This window comes from Sander lucioperca, chromosome 19 (assembly GCF_008315115.2).
Source record: "Sander lucioperca isolate FBNREF2018 chromosome 19, SLUC_FBN_1.2, whole genome shotgun sequence".
In the NCBI taxonomy this organism is placed as follows: Eukaryota; Metazoa; Chordata; class Actinopteri; order Perciformes; family Percidae; genus Sander; species Sander lucioperca.
The window spans coordinates 2,765,393-2,790,891 of record NC_050191.1 but is presented as its reverse complement, the minus strand read 5'-3'; the positions used below and the strand labels follow the sequence as shown (position 1 = coordinate 2,790,891).

The 25,499-nt window shown below is 40.4% G+C and overlaps 2 protein-coding genes across 2 annotated transcripts in view; both read right to left on the bottom strand.

Annotated features, from left to right (window-relative positions):
- Positions 1-7,745: 7,745 nt before the first annotated feature.
- LOC116061734 (interferon-induced protein 44-like) lies at positions 7,746-17,997 on the bottom strand. The gene is made up of 8 exons (XM_035995107.1): positions 17,885-17,997; positions 14,592-14,654; positions 14,462-14,495; positions 10,667-10,859; positions 8,968-9,126; positions 8,671-8,842; positions 8,448-8,548; positions 7,746-8,300 (listed from the first exon to the last, which is right to left on the bottom strand). Exons 2-8 carry the CDS (start codon positions 14,650-14,652, stop codon positions 8,145-8,147), a joined length of 876 nt encoding a protein of 291 aa, XP_035851000.1. The 5' UTR covers positions 14,653-14,654; positions 17,885-17,997; the 3' UTR covers positions 7,746-8,144.
- Positions 17,998-19,423: 1,426 nt separating this feature from the next.
- Positions 19,424-25,499, bottom strand: part of LOC116061728 — a 182,190-nt gene continuing 176,114 nt past the window's right edge. Inside the window, exons 16-18 of the mRNA XM_035995098.1 lie at positions 20,275-20,431; positions 19,956-20,073; positions 19,424-19,696 (exon numbers count right to left, since the gene is read on the bottom strand). Of these exons, the coding sequence (XP_035850991.1) occupies positions 20,000-20,073; positions 20,275-20,431 (231 nt within the window). The 3' untranslated portion in view covers positions 19,424-19,696; positions 19,956-19,999. The remainder of the gene's footprint in view (positions 19,697-19,955; positions 20,074-20,274; positions 20,432-25,499) is intronic.

Here is a 25,499-nt window from a genome sequence, read left to right as displayed (position 1 = left end):
GTTGTATGACCACTTAGTTTAGTCTGAAACCGCTCAGTGAACTACATCTCTCGTCTCACACAACATATTTCACATAGCTTGATGCTTGGCTTGCTCACTAGCTAGCTAGCTTAGCGCTGTTCCACAACACCTGTAACGTTATCCTACCTGATGTGTTTTATCCAGTGAAGTTTTATCAGCAGAGAAACGTAAGAAGGAGCGAGATCCTCTGCTCGTGTTAGTGACGTTACATCCTGGTACGATACACACAGACACAGACAGCTTCAGAGAGACGTCACTTAGAGACTTTGAAGTGTGATAGTCTTTCTAATTACGTGTTTTCAGTCTGATACTTCTACAGTTTAACAAGAAACTGAGACTTGTAATCCATGGCTCAATTCAAACGGGATCAAAACATTATTTGTCTCTCCCTGTTCACTATGTTCAAATTTTTCCGAATTAAGGTCCCATGGCGGTCCACCGGAAGTTACAGGAATTTGCAAGTTTGAACCCAAATGCAGATAATCTGATGAAAAGGCAGCAGGAAGATTTCAGAGAGAGTTCAGAGGCAGGCAGGTGATGGCAGCAAAATAAATAATAAAACAACAGGAACACTTCTTGGACAAACTAAACCACAGGGGAAAAACAACAGGAAAAACTTTCACAGGGTGAAAGAACAGGGTCAGCCCTATGTTCCCACAGCCATATGTTCCCACAGCCCAATGGTCCCACAGCCCTATGTTCCCACAGCCATATGTTCCCACAGCCCAATGGTCCCACAGCCCTATGGTCCCACAGCCCTATGGTCCCACAGCCCTATGTTCCCACAGCCCTATGTTCCCACAGCCCAATGGTCCCACAGCCCTATGTTCCCACAGCCCAATGGTCCCACAGCCCTATGTTCCCACAGCCCTATGTTCCCACAGCCCTATGTTCCCACAGCCCAATGGTCCCACAGCCCTATGTTCCCACAGCCCTATGTTCCCACAGCGCTATGTTCCCACAGCCCTATGTTCCCACAGCCCAGTGGTCCCACAGCCCTATGTTCCCACAGCCCTATGTTCCCACAGCCCTATGTTCCCACATTTCTAAGAAGAAATGTTTCACTGAAAACTAGGCCCTATGTTTCCATAGCCCTATGATCCCACATTTCTAAGATTTTTCTTAAAATTAAGCCCTATGTTCCCACAGCCCTAAGTTCCCAGGGTTAGGGTTAGAGTTAGTTAGGGTTAGGGGTTAGGTTTAGTTACCAGATTTAGCTAAGGTACATTCCATCTGTAGTCCATTGCTACTGGATAATAGGTTGGGTGTAATTGGCTAGCAAATTAGGAGAAAGGGGGATCAAATTTTATTAATTTATGAAAAATTTATGAAAAAGGAAATGTGGGAACATAGGGCCTAATTTTGGAAAAACATCTTAGAAATGTGGAGACTGTGGGAACATAGGGCCTAATTTTGAAAAAAAACTTAGATATGTGGGAACATAGGCATGCTCCAGAGAGAACGATGAACAAACATTGAGACACACATGGGAACACACTAAATACACAAAGGTGTGCAGCGTGAGTTGTTGACACAGGCAGAACTACTCAGGGTGGGGCAGACAATCACTATGGAAGTAAAACAAGACATGACGCATGAGGGGCGTGTATCAAAATAAAACAGGAAATAAAATAAAAAAACATAACAAACATAATAGTCTTGCATGTCCAGCTCTATCTCCACAGCGCTATGGAGTAAGATCTGGCTACAACACAGATGCATTCTGGGATAGGAGAAAACATTTCTTTAAACCAATCACAGTCGTTTAGGGCGGCGCTAAGCTCCAGACGCATTAACGGTGGCTCTGCTAAATATTCTCAGGAAGGAACTTTTTGGTGGAACATTTCCACCCCCCAAAAGAAAACTCCACATCCAATATTAAATGAAGTTAACTGTTGACACAATACAGAAACGTGAGCTATTTAAATGAGCTGATACATGGTTACACCTCATTGGCTCTTACCAGTGTATCTCCGTGTGTACTTCATCCACAGCAATCCCACCAATCAGTCCCAAAACATCCCAGTTAGAGAGGAAATGCCCTAAACATATTCTTTATAAATCTTTACAATCATTCCCTGAAAGAACCAAGCAGACCTGCCTTGTTGCACCATCCACATCTTCTTCTAAACTTGTCAGCGTGTAGCTCGCTAGCTCGAAGTTTGTTGTTGTTTCCCAAAGAGAACAGATTTGAGAATGGCAACACACAAAAAGCAGAAAATCCAGCAATTATCCTGGAAAGGAACTTTCGTTGACCCAGATAAGCCTATGAGTTCCTGCATGGTTTCAGCGCAATTTCATTTTTGTCTCAAATCGTAGGCATCTCTCGTTGATCCATTAGCTGCCTGGCCCCTGAACAGTACAGTGAAAAAGCCCGGTCTCGGGAGACAACACAGGGGTCATAAACGTCAAACAAACACTAGAGGCACAGGCTGGGCACCAAAATACAACAAACCACGTTCCAGCCAATCACCGACAAGATGGTTGGGGGGGGGGGGGGGTTGAGGTTAGTGACAGTTAGTCATGACAGTTACGGAAACATGGAGGGAGGGGCGAGCTTGCTCTGTTTTGTTTGAAATTTACTTGGATCGTCAACAGAAGTGACCATGCAGGAACTCATAGTGCACCTTTAATAATACTGTTAATAACAATTAGAAGGTTACAAGTGGACAAAAATCATAAGTGCTGACCCATTTCAGGCACTGCCTCCACTAATCACAAGCAGATATTAGTTTGACATTAGGCCTAGGAAGTTAAATGTCCCAGCCCACCCCTGGGTTTCTATAAATGTGGTAACTGTGCACAATGCTCCAACTCGACCAATGCGAAACATTTCACACATCCCTGCACTGGCAAGAAATACCCCATCTCTTCATTTATTAGATAGATAGATTTTTATTGATCCCAAAAAATGGGAAATAACAGTGTGGCAGTAGCAAAATATCAGACACACAGCACACATACAGAGTAAACATTAAATAATAGGAAACAATATACATGAAATAATAATAGAATACTACACGAGCAATTGCAACAGTACACACATAGTGTACCTTCTAAAGTGTCCCAGTGGACTGGCTTATATAGGCCAAACAAAACGTCAACTCAAATTAAGGGTAGCTGAACACAAGACAGCAATTCGTACCCAAAACGTAACATATGCCATGGCGAGGCACTATAAGCAGGCCAATCATGGCGCCCCTGCATCACTAAGGCTTTGGGGAATCGAAAAAAATCACACCCCCACCCAGGGGTGGTGATATCATTAAAAAACTCCTAGGCAGGGAAGCTTTTTAGATACAAATGTAAAGAGGAGAGGGGCCGACAACGCCACCTAGGAATTTTTTATATTGAGGCCTAGGACCTCTTAAAAACTATACATATTCTAATAAAAAATTAAAACAGGTTCTTTGTACCAGGGGAGAGCAGTTAAAAAGGTGTATTTAAAACCAGTGAATAAAACCCAGTTTCTCTGAGGAATAACAATTTATTATAAAAAAAACAAACAAAAAAAACAATTAAAATTCCTCTTTAAAAGAATTAAAAAAAAACAAAAAAAACACAAACAACTAAAATCAAACTAAAACAATGGCACAGCAGAGAGGAGTCGGAGATTAAAATGTCCACAGATTTCCACTGGCAACCAGCTCCTTTACTGTTGGTTCTTCCCCTCGGGCAGAGCCTGTGAAGAGAACTCAGGGCCAGTCAAACGTCCTTTTAAAAAAAACGCCACAGTTTCCTACTACTCACAAACACCGGTCTTAGAATGGGACTTACGCGGGAGGGAGGAGTTTGACCTCCTCCCACTGCTTGCCGCTAGCGTTCGGTGTTTGAGGTTTTTGGATGTACCGTCTGTTCCTCTGCCTGTCGTGTCCGCAGCTGCCTGTTCCTTGTTGCTATTCTGTCCTTTTTATCTAAAAAAAACAAACAGTCAGTTCCCACTCTGGCTCCCAGGTGTAAGTCTTTTGGCGCTTTTCCATCACATGGTACCAGCTCGACTCGCCTCGACTCTACTCGCCTTTTTTGGTTTTCCATTACGAAAAGAAGTCGCTGGTACCTGCTAACAGGTACTTTATGTAGTACCACCTCAGTCGAGGTTCCCAGTGACCTGAGGCGAGCCAAAAAGGTGACGTGAAAGCGACAGACGGGGGTGTCCTGAACAAACCCGCTTAGCCAGCTGTGGTTTTTTTTTTGCTGCCTCCAGCTTCTTTAGAAACTAAATGTGTCTTCTGGCATCAACACACCTTCCACGTTCTGTGTGTGTGTACGTTAGGTTACGGCAGGTTACGGCAGTTTACTGCGGCGCCGCTTGTTTACAGTTCTGCGGAGGCTCCAGCAGAGCTTTCACCGTAGCCTAACGACACACACACATGCTGGCTCCACGCACACACCAGCGCACAAGTATATACATCAGGCCACATATTACACAGGCTACGGAGAAAGCTCTGGTGGAGCCTCCACAGAACTGTAGAACAAACTCAAGTGGCCTGATGTTTATAGTTGTGCGCTGGTGTGTGCGTCGAGCCGGAAAGACGACCAGCCACGCTGAGGCGGGACTAAAATCTGCAACGGAAAACGGACGCACAGTGTGTCGAGTCGAGTAGAGTCGAGCAGGTACCATGTAATGGAAAAACGCCATTAATGTCTGATTGCTATGTGCCCGATGGTGGAAGTAAAACAACATTTAAAAACACACACCACGCGTTTCAAAATAAAAGCATGTAATATAAAAATAAAAAAACACAGCAACTCCAAGTAAAAACATGCTTAAATAAAATCTACTTCCGCCCCGTGACACATACACTCGTCACTTTAGAACCTCTATGTTTAAATGAAGAGTTAAGTTTAACTTGCTTTCTCTAATGTCAAAGTATGTCAAAATATAGTATTTATGATGAATATACCTTTATTCCCATTGTATTGTGAACACGTTATGCTTGTTATCTATCAACATTGTTTTTGATCACTTTTTGACCTGTTTGTGGGAGTTTGCCCTTTAATGACTGATGTAATGACCGTGCGTTCACGGACATCAGAAAAACGTTTTTCCGAGTGAAAACGTCATCATTCTCGTCCCTTCCTGTGGGAATCAGAGGTGGGAAACTCGGGCCAGATTTTGCTAACCGAGTTTCCCAGTTGGTGACGCGTTGTTGACAACTGACGTTTGATGGAGGCGACTTTTCAATGACAATAAACTTATTTATTGTGGACAAACGCCTCTGCTGAGAAACATACACAGACATAACAGGTTTCAGATTATTCATAAATAAGCCTATTTATGAAAAAACAACAACACATTATCCGTGTCCTTTCCTGTTCGTTGTCCTGCAGACAACACAAACAACTGACGATGTACTGTTTGGATGCTCGCATAAGAAAACAGCAGCAAATTATTGTGGCCTCCATGTTTTCACCACCTGATGCTCTCGGCTACGGCCAACAGTTGGTGGCAGTCATGCAACAAGTTGTTATGCCAAACGCCAATATAACAGAAGAAGAAGAACACGCATCCTGACATGTGAGAGCTGGCAGTCGGAAAAACAACGTAGTCACGGGGGCGGTCCCTGGTATTCCGAGGTGGCATGAACGCGCCATGAGTGTAGCACCTTGGTTGAGATGGGTGTATCTTCAGGTAGCCAACGCCCCCTTTATGCACAATCACACCTGTTGATGATTCTTATTAAGGGATTCATTGCCCATTCTCTCCAGAGGACTCTGATGAAGATGTAACCTTACATCGAAACGTTAGTGACTGCTATGCACTTTAAAAAATAAAAAAAATATAAATTAAGAAGACATCTGTGTTGCACCAGCGATCTTTTTACTCTACACTGTTTTGTCCTGCCTTGGTTGCACCGGATTGTTGTGGTTTGCAGAAGCGCAGGGAACTCTCTCTTTTCTACTAGGAAACGGAATATCTTTGAGTTGTAGACAAAACAAGACATTTAAGGACATCATCTTGGAGTTTGGGAAACACTGATCCACATTTTTCACCATGTTTTGACATTTTAGATTTCAAACAACGTATCCATCCATCTAGACATCTACAGATTAAAGCAGCCATATTCTGCTCATTTTCATGTTCATAATTGTATTTTAAGGTTGTACCAGAATAGGTTTACATGGTTTAATTTTCTAAAAACACCATATTTTTGTTGTACTGCAGTGCTCTCTCTCACTGCTGCAGATCCTCTTTTCAGCTGGTCTCTGTTTTAGCTACAGAGTGAGACCTCTTTTCTTCTTCTTCTTCTGTACTATCTTTGATTGCACTTGCACATGCCCAGTAGCTCAGATGTAGATCATGTCAGCTAGCTAGCTCCATAGACAGTAAAAGAAAGGCTGTTTCTACAACTTCAGTCAGTTACAAGGCAGGATTAGCTGGGAGACTTCTAAATGAGGGCGCACATGGAAGTAGTTCTTTTGTAGATTATGGTGAACTTGTGTGTGTTGGAGCAGTGCTTTGCTATTGAGAACGAGGTAGCATGCTAGTGTTAGCATGCTAGCGTTAGCATTAGCGTTAGCATGCTAATGCTACGAGCTAATGGTTGCGGGTAGCCTGCTCGTTTCGGCTTGTGACGTCACAAGCCGTGCAGATTTTGACCAGCTCACCCAGAGACTGAAGGCAGGACACATTCAGAAACCGTATCTCACTCTAAACAGCATGGGTGGATTTTTTTCAAAGTTTGTATGTGTGTGGAAGCACCAGAGACACAAAATAACACCCCAAATCCCAGAAAAAGTGATTTTTTCATAATATGGGCACTTAAAACAATGAAAATAACTAGCTCATTGCTATGAAAAACCAATACAAATTTACATGTAAGAAGCTGAAACCAGTGATTGTATTGGTAGGCATTTTTAGTATGTAAACAATTGATTGTCATGATAAAAAAAAACACCTAAAAATACTTTCCTCCACAGGAGGGTCTTCCAGACAAGCCTATGATGTTCATGACCCAGCCCAGCTACTTTTCTTCAGAACCAAAGACTTTAAAACTTTAAAAGGTTTATTTAAAACTCGGGGCCCATATTTCCCAAAATAATATGCAATAACATTTAAATTACAACAGATACAATTTTTAAACAATCAAATAAAACAGACACAAGAAGATACACAGAAGTCACTAATCAAGGCCTTAAATTGACTGATAGATTGAGTAGAGACACATTTTAATGTGCTTTGTTAGGAATTCCAGGAATGTAGAGCGGAAAATGAAAAAGTAGTCTTGCCAGACTCAGTTCCAGTATCCTATGAAACACTGTACAGTCAAAGATCCTCTATGTGGAAATGAACTGAAATACCTTATTCTTCCACAGGGTGGAGCTGCAGCAGAATGCAAGACAGAAATATACATATATCTATGGAAATATACATTTAAATGTGTTAATTTACAGTTATGTGGTCATAGACAGAACTAATCTACAGAGTCACTCTGAGTTTAGATTATTTGACTGAATAACAGACAACATAAATCCAGGTGGAGGCTCAGAGAAGTCCAGATACAGTCTGAAACAGTCTGGATCATCAGGACTATCGGACACATATCACTTCAATCTGAGGAGAAAAGACAACAGAAGAGATAAATTAATGTTTTTCTGGATGATAACAAATAGTTATTTCTCCATTTGCACATGTATGTACTTTACATAACTGTACATCTTCCTTGTAAATATAATTCAGGTTTCCTTCTTCCTTCCATGTACTTTGTACTATTTTATTATTTTATCCTACTCTATTTAAATATTTTAATATGTGTTCAGTGTAATGTGGGGGAGGCTACAACAGCATTTTATTGTGCATTAAAGCTGTACCATCAACCAGTATACCTATGACTCTTGAAACAACAACAGAATATTCTTATTTTGCGTATGGGGGTGTACGTTTAATACTGAAGTCTGGAGGTTCTTCTTTGGAATCAATGTCATTACCTGGGGACAGTTTAATGAGAAATATGTATTTTCAGCCATCATCTAATAAAGGCAGGAGTCACAGGGGCTTTAAAGTAAAACACATATAAACATGGTGCCATCAGGAAAAAGTAATGAATGATGAATTAATGTCACAGATTGTTATTTTGACATAATGCAATACAGCGTTCTTATGCTGTGTTTAAAAATATCTCTCAACATTCAGACTGACCCAAGTTGTCGATGATGTCTTTCAGGGCGCTCAGGATCAGTGAGTCAATGTCACTGTTGAAGTTGTTTTCTTCATGGTAGTTCTTCACAGGGAAGATGCAGTTCATGGGAATACCCACCTCTGCACTGAACTTCTCCATCTACGTTTAAAACAATCACATCTCAGAAACAAATTACAGCTCAGAACAATACAGAGAGCTTTGTGCTAAAATACTGAAAATGTATTACATGACAGTATTAAATTAGATTTCTTCTCTGTGCAAACTCAGTGACAAATAATATAATACCTTTTTCTTTAGTATCTTGCTCCTGTAGACATTCCTTAAATCCTTTTTAATCTCCGGACAGATCATGTCAATTTTGGTGAGAATGGCGACTTGAGGAATATCTGCAAGGAGAACAGAAAGCTTTAACATGAACCCATTAGCTTCGCTCTCATGTCTTCCCTGTACCAGAGTGGCCTACATCAATCCCAAAGGGGAAAATAATAATCATGATTTCTGCTCTCACCCAGGTCAGAGGCCTCCTCTCTGATGTCCTGCAGTGTCTCTATAGCTTTAGGACTCATCTGAGATAGTGTGCTGGCATCAACGACACAAACCAGAACGTGCACTTTGTCGTTGGCAGTTGGGGCTAGGTTGTAGTAACGATCCTCCTTTGATATCTTAGATTCAGGATTGAACTGGAAATTAAAGTAAAATCAAGGATGACAATTACCAAGATTAATATAATGTTGAACAGATAACAGTAGTTGTTTTAATTTTTTTAACCTAAATGTTGGTTGAAAAAAAGCTGTTTTAAAAGTACCGTGTAACCGTCTCTCACACGTCCCTTCATCGCCCGTTTGATATCTTTCACATAGACTTTTATGCGTCTGTTGCTGTTGCATTCCAGCCCCATGGTGTCACTGAGAACCAAAGAGCAAAAGGTGTCCTGTCCATCCTTTTGGATCCTGTAGGTTTTGTACTGTGAACCACATATAGAGAAAAGTGCAGTTATTAAGCATGTCCTGTCTGGTCCAACTTGTGTTGTCTTGTGTTGCTGCAGGTGCTTCTGTTCAGAGCACAGACTGTAAAAAGAATGGACAAAGAAAAAACGATTATTTTTGGGTTAAGGCAAACGATGAAGAATCAATTTCCACCTAATCTATTTATAGCAACATAGTGTGATTTTCATTTGGTATAATATAGTGAACATAATTGCATAATAAAGGGATTTCCTTGAGAGGAATGCGGCTATCAAACTTGTGTAAATCAATCCAATAACAATATTAGTAGGTTATTCTAAAACTGGTATGTGGCAATGGTTTAACTGGGCAGAGGGCTGTGAACGTGCTCCTGTAGATCACGGATGTCTAATTAAACTGTGTAGATTTGAACCACTTCATAAACCAGTCACGTGGTACGGACAGACAGCGAGGCTTCAGATGTCATCAATGAGGTAATTCGTCTAAAACAATACAAGCCCCGATACGCACTTCGAGGACAACTTCCGGGATTTCTCGACACATGCTTCGAAGCTTCGACACAGAACATAACATCACTAGACGGCAGCCTAATAATGTCTAGCCAACCAAGCTATCTATGTAGCGTTAGCTGGTAACTTTAAGGGAAAGTTTGCAGACATCTGTTCTACCGTACATGCAGATGAATGGCGGCAGTACCGTCAGGTCTGTGTTTACCTGTCGGTCAACATGGCATCATGACTTTGTGTAAACTTACACAGCACTTTCCTAAAGCCAAATGGCGTGTTATCTGTACACATTTTGAGCTATCCACATGTATGTCTATGCTGTATACAGCGGATGTAAACATACACACGTGTTAACGCGAGAACGTCATGCGCGTGTAAAAAAAAAAGGTTGGGTTTAGGTAAAGAACATTGGGAAAGGCTTTAGTAACACAAAAAATCGACAAAAACACGACAGTGACCAACCTCGCACTCTTAGCAAAACAATAAACGGTTGGATTTAGGACAAGAACATTGGGGAATGCGATCCCGGCCCGCTACGCCAATAATTCACACATAACGTAGGTCAATGGAACCAAAACAGCGTTTAGAAACACGCTAAAAAGCGATTATGCGTCTTGATAACACGCCAAAATGGCATATGAATTGACGCGTCATACATACGCCACTTAATGAGATCAGTCTGCGTCGGTAAATCTACACTGGATGACTTATTTCAGAAGGGTTGAAAATCGGCAACTTTCAGCGCCATGAAGCCAGAAACAACACTGGCTTGGCCGCGCCATCCTCCCCAGCTCCACTCTCTCGCCTAGAAATTGCCACGCCTTGTTGCAAAAAAACAAGATGGCGAAGCCCATATTGCCAAACTCGAGGCTTCAAAATGGCAGTCCACAAACCAATGGGTGATGTCACTGATGCTATGTCCATTTTTTTATACAGTCTGTGGTTCAGAGCTACATTAACTTTAAACACAACAGAAGTACTAGAGACACATCAATACTTAAACTGTATAATTTACTTTATACTTTCTTTGTACCTTTTTGGTTTGAGTTTCACCAGAGTTAGCCACCCCAGCCTTTCTGGACATTCTGCCTTCTACGACACTTAGGACAGAGTTGATGAAACTGGACTTTCCAGCTCCAACTAGACCATGAAGAAGAATCCTGAGCTGCTGGCCGTCAGTCTGAGGTCTGTAGTCCTTCACATACTGCAGATCCCTCTGTTTGTCTCTACTCAGGGCAGGAAACATACATTATATCAGATTTGCTTAACTCAACTTTACTCAGTAGGTTACTGTAAAGGCTCTGACACACCAACCCGACGGCTGACCGTCGGCAGAAAAGGCAGTCGGACTGATCAGCCGGCTCCCTGAGTTGGTCAAAAAACTGCCTCGGAACACATCCAAGCGACGTCGACTTGAGCGTACGTTCTGCGCGTACGCGAGAAGTAATACGTCTCCATAACAGCGGGCGGCACTAATCTGTATTGTCGCCCAAAAAATGAAATGACGGAACATCTCTCTAGACCTAGTAAACACAGAGCACGCTGTCGTCAGTCATTGTTTTCATCAGAGAGTGGTGATAGTAGTCAAGAAGGGTCGTTGTTGTCATTACTCGCTGAACGGAAGAAAATACAATGGCTAGTAATAAGAAGATACTGGCGTTATCAGCTCCGGTTTTCTCGTGCACTGATTCACTAGTCAAGGGGTAGCACTCCACCAATCAGATTGGTCATGCCCACTGGCCGATTCAACAAGTCAAATTGGCCCAAATGTACCCCTGACGGCTTCTCTGACTGATGACAGCACGGAACACACCGAACAGACACGAGTCACCAACATCGCCAGACTGTCCGCGGCCGATAATCGGGTTGGTGAGTCAGAGCCTTAAAGCTGCATTTACACCGTTAACACTTTATAATAACCATCGCTAATAAATGCTAAATTGATAGTTAATGAAACTTAAGTTAATAGTTATTTTACTGTTAACTAACAACTAAATTATAATTAATGAATGTTTACTAAATATAAGTTATGCTATAATTTGTTATTTTAACAGCTTGTTTTTGCTCACATCATAACATTTTTATATATTATATTAAGTATTTGTTAATGATGAAGAAATTGTTTATAAACCGTCAATAAACATTATTTGGATGGCTATTATAAAGTTGAATATGATGAATATAATACCTTGTTAATGGTTATGAATTGATTTGTAAAGCATCTATAAACATTAGGATAATTAATGTCAGTGTACAAATAATAACATATATAAAATATATAAAAAATATTTATTTTATAGATTGCCAAATATAATAATAATAATAATAATAATGTAATGGGGCCAATTGAATGTTACTTGATGCTTTAAAAAACATTTATTAACCATTACCTTATTATTATTAATTGCAACTTTACAATAGCCAGCCAAATAATGTTTATAGATGATTTACAAAACAATTATTAACCATTAACAAAGTATTAACTATCTAAATGTATACACTTATTTTATATTACACTAATCTATTGATACAATAGCATAAGTTACACTATAACATTGCTAGTAATTAGTAAACATTATAAATCATAATTTCATTGTTTGTTAACAGTAAAATAACTATTAAAGTTTAAATGTAGAAAATTAGTATCAGTATTGCTTGACATTTAAAGTTGGTGTGCTCATTGCAAGAGTTGTGTGCAATCAAAATTATGTCGATGTTGCCACTTCCAGCTATGCTCTGCTGTGCCACGCTACATACTGTAATGCCCTGCAGTGTCCTGCTATGACATGAACTACTACGACTACCATTTTCTAGTCACTGTTCCGTTATCTTTATTGTGACTATTATTGCCACTGTTCATCACACCCCCAACCAGCACTGTCAGACACCTCCTACCAAGAGCCTGGGTCTGTCCCAGGTTTCTCCCTAAAAGGGAGTTTTTCCTCTCCACTGTACACTAAATGCTTACTCTTGGGAGAATTACTAGAATTGTTGGGTCTTTGTAAATTATAGAGTGTGGTCTAGGCCTACTCTATCTGTAAAGTGTCTCGAGATAACTCTTGTTATGATTTAATTCTATAAATAAAATTGAATTGAATTGAATTGAATTGAATTGAATTGAATTGAATTGAATAGAGAAGGTGGTTACAAGTTCCAGGCGGGGCACACTTGCACTGCATGTACAAGTATTAGACTTTCATGCACAGGGAGTTAGCTTAAGCTTTCACTTATAGTTTATACCATATATAGTGTTGTTCACCAGACAGAGTAGCAGAAAAGCAGGAATCAGATGTTATTGTGTTTGTCAGACCAGAAGAGGACGTTGCACCAGACAGAGGACCCAAACCATGTGTGTGTGTGTGTGTGTGTGTGTGTGTGTGTGTGTGTGTGTGTGTGTGTATGTGACAACAGAAGAATCTGCCCAGAGACAGGAGGACTACATCCCATCAAGGAAAAGGATAAAGGTTGAGGGATATTGTAGAACGGGGCTCACAATTGGACAGAGACTTTGCTAACCTCCGACTCTTTTGTCTGTAGCTACGGATACTTAGTGTCTTTTGTGAACCCACATGATTACAACTTAACTGCTGGACACTCTAATACATCATAGATTATTCGTAATATTTTGTATAATTAATATGAATATGCAAAGTAACTAAAGCTGTAAAAATAGATAAGTAAAATGTACAATAGGCAAGTAAGAGAAAATGAAAATACTCAATTAAAAGTACCTTACAGTTGTATTGAAGTACGGCATAGTTACTTTCCACGGCTGATAAAATGCAATGATATTTACGTGTAGCAAGACTAAACATTAATTTCCGACATGTTTATGTCAACAGCTCGGACACACTGCTGTCCGCGTTGACGTACCATCGCCTGTTGGGACACAGATGTTGGCCGCACCGTCACCTGTTGTTGGGACACAGATGGTGGCCATACTGTCACCTGTTGGGACGCAGATGTTGTCCGTACCGTCATTGGTTCTGGTTCTGACCACGGGAACAGTGACGGGACAGCTTGCTTCAACGCAGCATAATAACTCCTGAAAATAATATCCATCTTGCAAATGTATCTGTCTCTGCAGTCATCTCAACCATCGAATACAGCGACAGGAAATAATAGTCACAGCTTTTTCTTCTGTGAAGAAATGTTTCGCAGTGTTGGTGAAAAAACACCACTAAATGTTGCGTTGTAACTTGTGTTACTGAGATTGTAACGGCTATAATATTTCCGAAATTTAATTAGTAATGCGTTATATTACTGCGTTACAGCAAAAAGGAATACATTACTGTAATTGCGTTACTTTTGTAATGCGTTACTCCCAACACTGGGAGCAAAACCATAACCTCACTGCATTCATTTATAATGTAACATCATAGCGTGACATTTGCGTCAATCGTCAAGGACAGATGACTCTGTGTGGGGGGGGGGGGGGGGCCCAAATCAAATTCTGCTTAGGGCCCCCAAAAGGCTCGAACCGGCCCTGGGAGCAACCACAAATAAGTAATTCAATTCCTCTGATATTTTTTGTGCTATTGGCTCCTGTCTCACAGTAGACCATGCTTTGCCTTTTTTATGGAGCAGTTTACACTCTGGCAGAGCAGGGTTATATAAGACTGGATACAACTGTCAGTAGGTTTGCTAGTGGTCAACAGGGCAATGGAAATTATTTAATTCAGGAGCATGAATTGCTTAGTTAACAGCACAAATAAGTAATTGCAAAAAAATGAGAAATTATAGAGCATTAATAAGTATTAAGCAAGCATGCATTAGTAATTTGAAAGAACAAATCAGTAACAAAGTTCACTTTTAGGTGCATACTTACTCCCAGTTTATTGTCCTCCAAGGTTCACTGAAAACTTAAAAAAAGAGTACAATACATGTTAATATAAAACAAAATCTTACAACCGTTTAACTTTGTATGAATGAGAACTAATTTTCAAAAATGATCTTACGAGGAGAGGGTGGAGGGGGTGGAGGGGGTGGAGGGGCAGAAGAGCTGAAGTATCCTCCCATGGCTGTGGAGTAAAATAAATAAATGAGCTAAAATTTGAACAAATTGTTAAGGTGACTAAACATCTTGGTGGAAAAGTCGTAAAGTATATGAATATGTCAATAGTAAATTACAATACAGCGTCACATTCATTATTTAACTTTCACACTTCTTAATATTGAATCAACTAAGTAAAAAGAGTTTTTGTTTTTTGGAAAAATACATTGAAAATGTGTTGAAGTTGATTGGGTGGTGCAGATTTAAAGATAACCCAAATAATTAAAACAGTCGACGGTATTTTTTTAACTATTAAACTTTAACTAAACAAACTTTAGGGAAAGAATCATACCTACTGTTGTACTGGAAGTACTCCAAGTAATTCAAAGGCAGAATGTGAGTTGAGGGATTATTAAGAGCAATTTATATACAACTGCCACTTTCACTTTCACCTGCAAGTAAACATGATCTGTCTCAGTCTGATTGGAGGAGAGAGCTGTGATACCATCGGCATTCCTGCTTTGAGCTGCAAAACCCCCCATCTATCCTCCTTCCTGTCTCATGTTCATACAAGCAAATGTTCACTGTCAGCTCACAATGTTTCTTAAAACCATAGTAATCTTTTAAGTACAACATGCACATATCCACACATTAAAATATAAGATTAAAAACAAAACATATATAACATATATATAATACTTTTATAGAACTATTCTACTTAATAGAACTCAGTAGATTAAGTTGTCAGCTTCACACTTCTTAATATTGAATCAACTAACTAAGGAAAAATTCACTGAAAATGTGTTGAAGTTGATTGGATGGAGCAGATTTAAAGATAACCCAAATAATTAAACTATAACTAAACTATTATATAATAAAACTATTAGCACAAATTGAAGCATTTAAACATTTAAATCATACATCCACCTTTGTAAAATCACTGACTCAGTCTATAAAAAATATTAAAATCCTTAAGGCTATGTTATGTTGTGGTGGAGTTTTATTAAATCTTCATTGGACCAAGCCTCTCATTTCTCAAAATCCTACAAACGCAACAATACCAAGAGTGAACATAGCCAAGAGGGTTTTATCAACTGTAAAGTATTTCATGAATGAAACTCAACCAAACACAATATAATGAACTATGATATATAAAACTATAATAACTATAGAACCTATAGAGTTCCCCAAAAAAACAGGGTTTACCTAAAAGGGTTTTTCCTGTAAACAACGTTAAAATCATCAGTACAGAAAACACAGTTTACCATTTAAACATAAGAGAACAAACTTTAGGGAAAAAAATCATACCTACTGTTGTACTGGACGTACTGGAAGTAAGACAAAGGCAGAATGTGAGTTGGGGGATTATTAAGAGCAATTTATATACAACTGCCACTTTCACTTTCACTTTGACTTGCAAGTAAACAGGATCTGTCTCAGTGATAGAGGAGAGAGCTGTGATACCATCAACACGCCTGCTTTAAGCTGCAAAACCCCATCTATCCTTTCTGTCTCATGTTCATACAAGCAAATGTTTACTGTCAGCTAGATTTCACAATTTTTCACAACACAATGTTTCTTTAAAACCATATAAAGCTTTTAAGTACACCATGCACATATCCACACATTAAAATATAAGATTAAAAACAAAACATATATAACATATATAATACTTTTAACAAACTATTCTACTTAATAGAACTCAATAGATTAAGTTGTCAGTACGCTTTAAGAATGTATTCTGCCAAAGCAATCGAGAATTAATAAATGCAAGAAAGCCTACAGACTTCAAAAACAAATATACTAAAGCTATTGGTTACATATTCTAAGTAGTGCAATCACTAAACGCAAAATACTGCAAAACATTATGAAAGAGGTGGTTCTTTGAAGTTCCAGACAATGTAATGTGTGTACCATGACTGTTTAAACTATTGTCAAGATCCCCACACTGCACTGATGGCTCACTTACATTTAATGTTCTTGTTACTGTCATTAATTGGCTTGATCACCGTTATTCATTTTATTCAGAGAGCAATTTAGAGCAAGCAACTCAGACTTTGCACAGTTTTTTCATTTCTCTCATCACAAGTAAACAAAATACTATTTAATTTGAAGTGTTAGAATGGTCAGAGCCGCGGCCATTTTTATGTGTCGGCAGAGAGCCAGCCGTTGTCTGCTGACCCACTGCTGCTGGGTCTAACGTTAGCGGTCCGCTGACCTACTGCTGCTGGGTCTAACGTTAGCGGTCCGCTGACCCACTGCTGCTGGGTCTAACGTTAGCGGTCCGCTGACCTACTGCTGCTGGGTCTAACATTAGCGGTCTGCTGACCCACTGCCACTGGGTCTAACGTTAGCGGTCACTGACCCACTGCCGCTGGGTCTAACGTTAGCGGTCACTGACCCACTGCCACTGGGTCTAACATTAGCGGTCTGCTGACCTACTGCCGCTGAGTCTAACTTTAGCGGTCACTGACCCACTGCCGCTGGGTCTAACGTTAGCGGTCTGACCCACTGCCGCTGGGTCTAACGTTAGCGGTCCGCTGACCCACTGCCGCTGGGTCTAACATTAGCGGTCTGCTGACCCACTGCCGCTGGGTCTAACGGTAGCGGTCCGCTGACCCACTGCCGCTGGGTCTAACGTTAGCGGTCGCTGACCCACTGCCGCTGGGTCTAACGTTAGCGGTCTGCTGACCCACTGCCGCTGGGTCTAACGTTAGCGGTCTGACCCACTGCTGCTGGGTCTAACGTTAGCGGTCTGACCCACTGCCGCTGGGTCTAACGTTAGCGGTCTGACCCACTGCCGCTGGGTCTAACGTTAGCGGTCCGCTGACCCACTGCTGCTGGGTCTAACGTTAGCGGTCTGACCCACTGCCGCTGGGTCTAACGTTAGCGGTCTGACCCACTGCTGCTGGGTCTAACGTTAGCGGTCACTGACCCACTGCTGCTGGGTCTAACGTTAGCGGTCTGCTGACCTACTGCTGCTGGGTCTAACGTTAGCGGTCACTGACCCACTGCTGCTGGGTCTAACGTTAGCGGTCCGCTGACCTACTGCTGCTGGGTCTAACGTTAGCGGTCTGACCCACTGCTGCTGGGTCTAACGTTAGCGGTCCACTGACCCACTGCTGCTGGGTCTAACTAAAAGTGACTGAACAAAATAAAAACATTTTATTATAAAAGAACAGAGGTGTAGTGCTGATTATGAGATAACATATAACATAATCTTGTACAGATGAGTTTACAACAGAAACAGACTCTTACTTTGTGTCTGAGGGTCCTGGTTTGTTACTGAAGAAAGGAGGTTCCTCTTTGGAAAATTCACTCTGACTCTAGAGGTGGATGCTGGAGACTGCTCGATTCTCCTCTTCCTCCAAATCACTCATTTTACCAAATCTGGAAGGTAAACCATGTAAAACATTGGGGATAAATCAGCAGATTAAATCAAAAAGTACAGTAAACTCACCCTGCCTCAGACTTCTTGTTTTCGTCCTGCTCTGTCGGGTTTAAAATGGAGTCTGTACAAAATGGACTATCAGTGATCCTCCCTTGTTACACACAGGACATTTAGAGTTGCCACCTTTCATGCAGAAGAATAAAGGACGGCAACAATATTTCTCTTAAAACAAGGTTGATTTCATACGGACTTATGGCTTCTACAAGAATGAGAAGCACTATTTTATTTTGAAATACAGGACGATTTCTAAGGCAACGCTAAGGACATCGTGTGTGTGTGTGTGTGTGTGTGTGTGTGTGTGTGTGTGTGTGTGTCTGTGTGTGTCAGCAGTTCGTATATAATATCTTAGTAAGCTGACAGTCTTTACTCCTGAGGTAGTTTGTCATTTCAGTTAGGAGGTATAGCAGGTAAACTTTGAATTACATCACGTTAAGTCTGGTTTTAAAACCTTTATATTCTCCCTTTATTCTGGACAGATATGTATTTTTGTCACTTCCTCCGCCATACTTTTGGCTACTGGAGCTGCAAAGATTAATCGATTAGTTGTCAACTATTAAATTAATCGGTAACGCTTTTGATAATCGGTTTAAGTATTTTTTTTTATGTAAAAACAGGTCGTTTTTTAGTTTCTTCTCTCCTCTGTGACAGTAAACTGAATATCTTTGAGTTGTGGTCAAAACAAGACATTTGAGGACGTCGTCTTGGAGTTTGGGAAACACTGATCCACATTTTTCACCATTTTCTGACATTTTAGATTTCAAACAACTTATCCATCCATCTAGACATCTACAGATTAAACAACAATGAAATTAACTAGCTCATAGCTATGAAAAACCAATAAGTATTATAATATATATAATAATATAACATGTAAGAAGCTGAAACCAGTGATTATATTGGTTGGCATTTTTAGAATAAACATTGGATTGTCATGATAAAAAAACACCAAAAAAGTCTTTCATCCACAGCGCTGTGGAGGAAGGTCTGGCAAAGCGAGACTATGATGTGCGTGACACAGCCCAGCTACTTTTCTTCAGAACCAAAGACTTTGAAATTTAATTTCAAAAAGTTTATTGAAAACTCGAGTGCACAGCATACATTTCCCCAAATAAACCATAACATAACATTTAAATTACAACAGATCAAATTTTTAAACAATCAAATAAAGCAGACGCAATAAAACACACACTAATCAAGGCCTTAAATTGACTGATAGATTGAGGAGAGGAGAAGATTTTAAGGTGCTTTGTTAGGAATTCCAGGAATGTAGAGCGGAAAATGGAAAAGTAGTCCTGCCAAGCTCAGTTCCAGTATCCTATGAAATACTGGACAGTCAAAGATCCTCCATGTGGAAATGAACTGAAATACATTATTCTTCCACAGGGTGGAGCTGCAGCAGAATGCAAGACAGAAATATAGATCGATATATCTATGGAAATATACATTTAAATGTGTTAATTTATAGTTATGTGGTCATTGACAGAACAAATCTACAGAGTCACTCTGAGTTTAGATTATTTGACTGAATAACATAAATCCCAGGTGGAGGCTCAGAGAAGTCCAGATCCAGTCTGAAACAGTCTGGATCATCAGGACTATCTGACACATATCACTGAAATCTGAGGAGAAAAAAAGAAGAAATAAATGAGTGTTGTAGTTTTTCTTGATGATAACAAAAAGTTATTTCTCCATTTGCACATGTATGTACTTTAGATAACTGTACATCTTCCTTGTAAATATAATTCAGGTTTCCTTCTTCCTTCCATGTACTTTGTACTATTCTATTGTTTAATCCTGCTCCATTTAAATATTTTAATACGTGTTCAGTGTAATGTGGGGGAGGCTACAACAGCATTTTATTGTGCAATAAAGCTGTACCATGAACCAGTATACCTATGACTCTTGAAACAACAACAGAATCTTCAGCCCTTCTGGTATGGGGGTTTAGTTTCAATACTGAAGTCTGGAGGATCTTCTTTGGAATCACTGTCATTACCTGGGGACAGTTTAATGAGAAATATGTATTTTCAGCCATCATCTAATAAAGGCAGGAGTCACAGGGGCTTTAAAGTAAAACACATAAACATCAGGAAAAAGTAATGAATGACGAATTAATGTCACAAATTGTTATTTTGACATAATGGAATACAGCCTTCTTATGCTGTGTTTAAAAATATCTCTCAACATTCAGACTGACCCATGTTGATGCAGTCGTCTCCAAAGTTGATGATGTTTCTCAGGGCGCTCAGGATCAGTGAGTCAATTTCATTGTTGAGATTGATTTCTTCGTGGTAGTTCTTCACAGGGAAGATGCAATTCATGGGAATTCCCACATTTGCACTGAACTCCTCCATCTACGTTTAAGAAACAAATTACAATTTAGAGCTCAGAACAACCGATGGTTTTATTCTCCTGGCACCGATCCAATCAGTTGGACCGATACTAGTCTCGCTTTGTCAGACCTTCCTCCACAGTGTCGCAAAGGAAGGTCTGTTTAGTCCACACAGCATTCCTGGATGGGAGGAAAACGTGCTCTGGTTTATCAGCATTTCTTTAAACCAATCACAATCATCGTGGGTGGGGCTAAGGTGCCACGGTGCCTCTGCTAAATAGTCTCAGGAAGGAACTTGTTTTGGTGGAACATGTGTACGTTCAAAAGTAGTTTTAGTCGTGCAACAGAAAACTCAGATTGGACAGATAGTCTAGCTAGCTGTCTGGATTTACCCTGCAGAGATCTGAGGAGCAGTTAACCATAGTCCTCATAAATCCACCAGAGGTTAGAACGCCAACACAAAGGAAGCGTTAAGCCCAGTTCAGACCAAAGATTTGCGAAACAAGATTAAACCGTTTTAGAATGTCGGGGGGGGAGTTTCATCAGTCTGAACCGGTCCGTCTCAGCTCGACTCAAACAGCTGATGGTGTCGCTGCGACTCAGCTGGTGGAGTCTCCAGAGGCTGGTTTAAGAACATAAGAGACGTCTCCTGTTTCAACAGCCAATAGAGAAGTCAGCTGGTGGAGTCTCCAGAGGCTGGTTTAAGAACGTAAGAGACGTCTCCTGTTTCAACGGCCAATAGAGAAGTCAGCTGGTCGAGTCAGCTACAAACCAAAATCCATTTTATATTAATGTTACAAACAGCTGGTTGAAATGGCGTTTTAGACGGAGCCTCAACGACGTTATGTGTTGGAGAGATGGAGCGTGACTGAAGAGAGGGAGCGCCCAGCGGCGTTAGAACAAAGCAGAGAATCAGAGAAATAAAACGTATTTTCGCCGATTCATTACTAGAAATGTAACTGTAGTAAGCATCTCAATATCACTAACGTTATCCACATTCATACAAATGATATAAAAATGATTGAGTTTTACTCCTATTTTTATTCAAGAGTGCATTTCTTTAATGAGAAATGCTCTTAAATTGAAAGAATGCACTCTTATATAAAGATAGGAATAAAACTCCATAAAAAAGGACATACGGTGGAATTTCCGGCAGCAACAGGGTAATACCGGAAGTGGAAGTTCGTGGATATAGACTAGACCGATACTGATCTTACTAAGCAGATCAGGTAATGGCCAGACATGAATGATCCATCGGGATTTTTAAAATGAAGGCAGTGGGAAGTCTTTATTGTGTAACATTAAGTATTGACAAAGTTGTTTTCAGTTAGCTAACATTTCAGGCAGTTGGCTTTTTCTGATGTTTTTGTGTGTGCAGATTAGAGCTGCATGATTACATTACATTACATGTCATTTAGCTGACGCTTTTATCCAAAGTGACTTACAATGAAGTGCTTTCAACTGTGAAGGTTCAAACTCCAGACAACAAGTAGTAAGAGCAAATACAGTAGCTTTAAATAAGCAAAGCTACAAAGAGACATATGAAAGTGCAGCTTCAAGAATTATTTTTTTTTTTATCCGAGGTGTAGTCGGAAGAGATGTGTTTTTAGCCTTCGGCGGAAGGTGTGTAGGCTTTCGGCCATCCTGATATCGATGGGGAGCTCGTTCCACAATTTGGGAGCCAGGACAGTGAACAGTCGGGATTTCGTTGAGTAATTAGTTCTCCCTCGCTGTGACGGGGGCAGCCAGCAGTTTGGCTGATGCAGAACGAAGTGGGTGGGTTGGGGTATATGGTTTGACCATGTCCTGGATGTAAGCTGGTGCTGATCCGTTCGTGGCCCTGTACGTAAGTACTAGTGTCTTGAAGCGGATGCGGGCCGCAATTGGTGACCAGTGAAGAGAGCGGAGGAGAGGTGTAGTGAGAGAGAACTTGGGGAGGTTGAAGACAAGTCGAGCTGCTGCGTTCTGAATGAGCTGCAGGGGTCGGATGGTTCATGCAGGCAGGCCAATCAGGAGGGAGTTGCAGTAGTCTAGACGTGAGATGACTAGAGCCTGAACCAGAACCTGAGCCGCCTTCTGCGTTAGAAGGGGACGTATCCTTCTGATGTTATGCAGCATGTATCTACACGATCGGGTGGTTGCAGCAATGTTAGCAGTGAAGGAGAGTTAGTCGTCAGGTGTTACACCCAGGTTTCTAGCAGTCTGGATGGGGACTACCACAGAGTTGTCAATTGTTATAGTCAGATCTTGGGTAGGAGAGCCCTTCCCTGAAAGGAAAAGGAGCTCAGTCTTGTCGAGGTTGAGTCTCAGATGGTGTGTAGACATCCAAGAGGAGATGTCAGTCAGACAGGCCGAGATACGTGCTGCTACTTGAGTTTCAGACTCAGGAAAGGAGAGAATTAGTTGGGTGTCATCTGCTTAGTTGTGTTTGATTTAGAGCTTGAAACGCTGTAATGATCATGTTTCATTGGCCAGTTACCGTGGTTACCGTGCCACTTGCACATGTTAGTGCACATCAGCGCACGGGTCCACTACGTGACAAACCCTATGGAGCGTACAGCGTGACGTGTGCATGTTTCAACAGAGTGACAGTGTAAGTGAAGAAATAGATAGAGACAACAAAATGGAACGAATCATGAGTGCATGATATTATCCCAAAAAAAACCTGTTGCAGTTAATACTCCAGAGCTAGCCAAACAAGCCTCGCTTGCGCTAGCGAGTGCTTTTGCTAGCAGCACAAAGTACGACAAGAACTCGAAGAGACATACGGAAATCACCAATGCTATAACGTATTATTTGGCCAAAGATAAGATGCCCATCCACACAGTGGATAAAAAAGGCTTCAACAAGCTTCTGAATGAACTAGACAAACGGTACTAAATCCCATCCCACGTCTATTTATCACAGGTAGCTATCCCAAAGCTTTACAAAAGGTGGTGCAGGCAGAGTTTGGAGTCGGAGAGATTGAATATTTTTCATCCACGACGACCTGTGGTGCAGCCGCACTGCAGAGCCGTATATAACTGTGCGCTATATTGTTATGAATCTATGAATATTGTTACTATGCGTTTTCCCGTAACTTTTGTAACTTTACATAATGTTTAAAAATATCGAAATTATTATTGATATCGTAATATTCATAATCAATAACAAATATCATATTTAGTCAATATCTTGCAACCCTAGTGCAGATAAGAAAATAGGCAGGATTTGAACTTTTCTCTCTGGTTCTACTTTTTTTCCTTTCTTTAGTGAAAACACTTTAACCATGAAACATACCTTTGTCTTAATGTACTTGGACCTGTAGACATTCCTCAAATTGTTTTTGATTTCAGGACAGGCCTCATCAATCTTGGTGAGAATGGCCACTTGAGGAATATCTGCAAGAAGAACACAAAACTACTGTAACTGACATAAATAAGGACCACACTGCCGTTTAGTGATTACAGAAACTACAACAAAGCTACAAACCCCAATTCAATAAAGTTAGGACGTTGTGTAAAACGTAAAAAAAAACAGAATACAATGATTTGCAAATCCTTTTCAACCTATATTCAATTGCATACACTACAAAGACAAGATATTTAATGTTCAAACTGATAAACTTTGTTTTTTTTGCAAATATTCACTCATTTTGAATGTGATGCCTGCAACACATTCCAAAAAAGCTGGGACTCAAAAAACACCTGTTTGGAACATTCCACAGGTGAACAGGTTAAATGGTCATGATTGAATATAAAAGGTGCATCCCCAAAAGGCTCAGTTGTTCACAAGCAAGGATGGGGCGAGGTTCACCACTCAGTTTAAGAACGTTTCTCAATGTACAATTGCAAGGATTTTAGGGATTTCATCATCTACAGTCCATAATATCATCAAAAGATTCAGAGAATCTGGAGAAATCTCTGCACGTAAGCAACCAGGCTAAAAACCAACATTGAATGGCCGTGACCTTCGATCCCTCAGGAGGCACTGCATTAAAAATCAACATCATTATGTAAAGGATGTTACACAGGGGCTCAGGAACACTTCAGAAAACCTTTGTCAGTTAACACAGTTCGTCGCTACATCACCAAGTGTGTATATATATATATATATATATATATATATATATATATATATGGGTCTTTTCAGCTCTCCTGGTATGACAAAGTTAGCTGGCTGACGTGATAAAGAAAATGTGCTGCTGACCATGCCTCTTGATGAAACCTTCTCACGAATATTATTATAATAATTATTATATTATTATTATTATTATTATTATTATTATATTATTATAATATTATTATAAATAAATGGACAATTTCTATGGTGTAGGCCGAAAATGAGCTTCCCTTCTTTGAAAGACCAGCAGCAGCCACTGAGGTGATGTAACACAGTGGTAAACATGCAACAACAATGGAACGTGTTGCAGCCATCAAGTTCATGTTTATTGTCATATGCATATTAGTACGTAGTACCACAGCAATGAAATACAATGTGCCTTGGCACTCTCTCAGCACCAGTCAATAATAACAATTTTAAAAACATAATAACATTTAAAACATCTAGGAATATCCAAACACAATATACATAAGTGACTAAATTCAGACCACAGCCCTCCTTCCTCTTGTGCTATCATTCAATAACCTTACGTTGGGATGCTCTGCAAACGTCTCCCTGATGGAAGGAGGGAGAAGAGATTGTGTGCAGGATGACTAGAGTGCTGCAGAATACCTCGTACCTTCTTAGTGCTGCGTTTCCAGTAAATGTGTTGGAGAGATTCAAGGGGAACCCCCATGATTTTAGATGCAGTCTTGACTACTTTTGTCAGAAGATTAAGGTCATGTGACGTAGCTCTGCCAAACCACACTACAACGTTGCCTGTCAGTATACTCTCAATTGTACAGCGGAAAAAATTCTGTAGCATGTTAAGGGACATACCATATTTCTTAAGACACCTCAATAAATAAAGCCTCTGATGGGCCTTCTTAATGGCACAGCTGATATGGACGGACCATGAGAGGGAGTCTGAGATGTGGATGTCTAAGAATCTAAAGGTTAACAGTTTCAACTGGAGAGTTGTTAATAAGGACAGGTGTATGTGTGGGTTT

Bases quoted from the DNA above. Each gene is read 5' to 3' on its own strand.
- LOC116061734 (XM_035995107.1), bottom strand. From the start codon at position 14,652: ATGGGAGGATACTTCAGCTCTTCTGCCCCTCCACCCCCTCCACCCCCT. The intron at 14,496-14,591 runs GTAAGATCATTT...TCTTTTTTTAAG, and splicing joins ACCCCCTCCACCCTCTCCTC to TTTTCAGTGAACCTTGGAGG. The intron at 10,860-14,461 runs GTAAGTATGCAC...TGCCCTGAGTAG, and splicing joins TGGAGGACAATAAACTGGGA to AGACAAACAGAGGGATCTGC.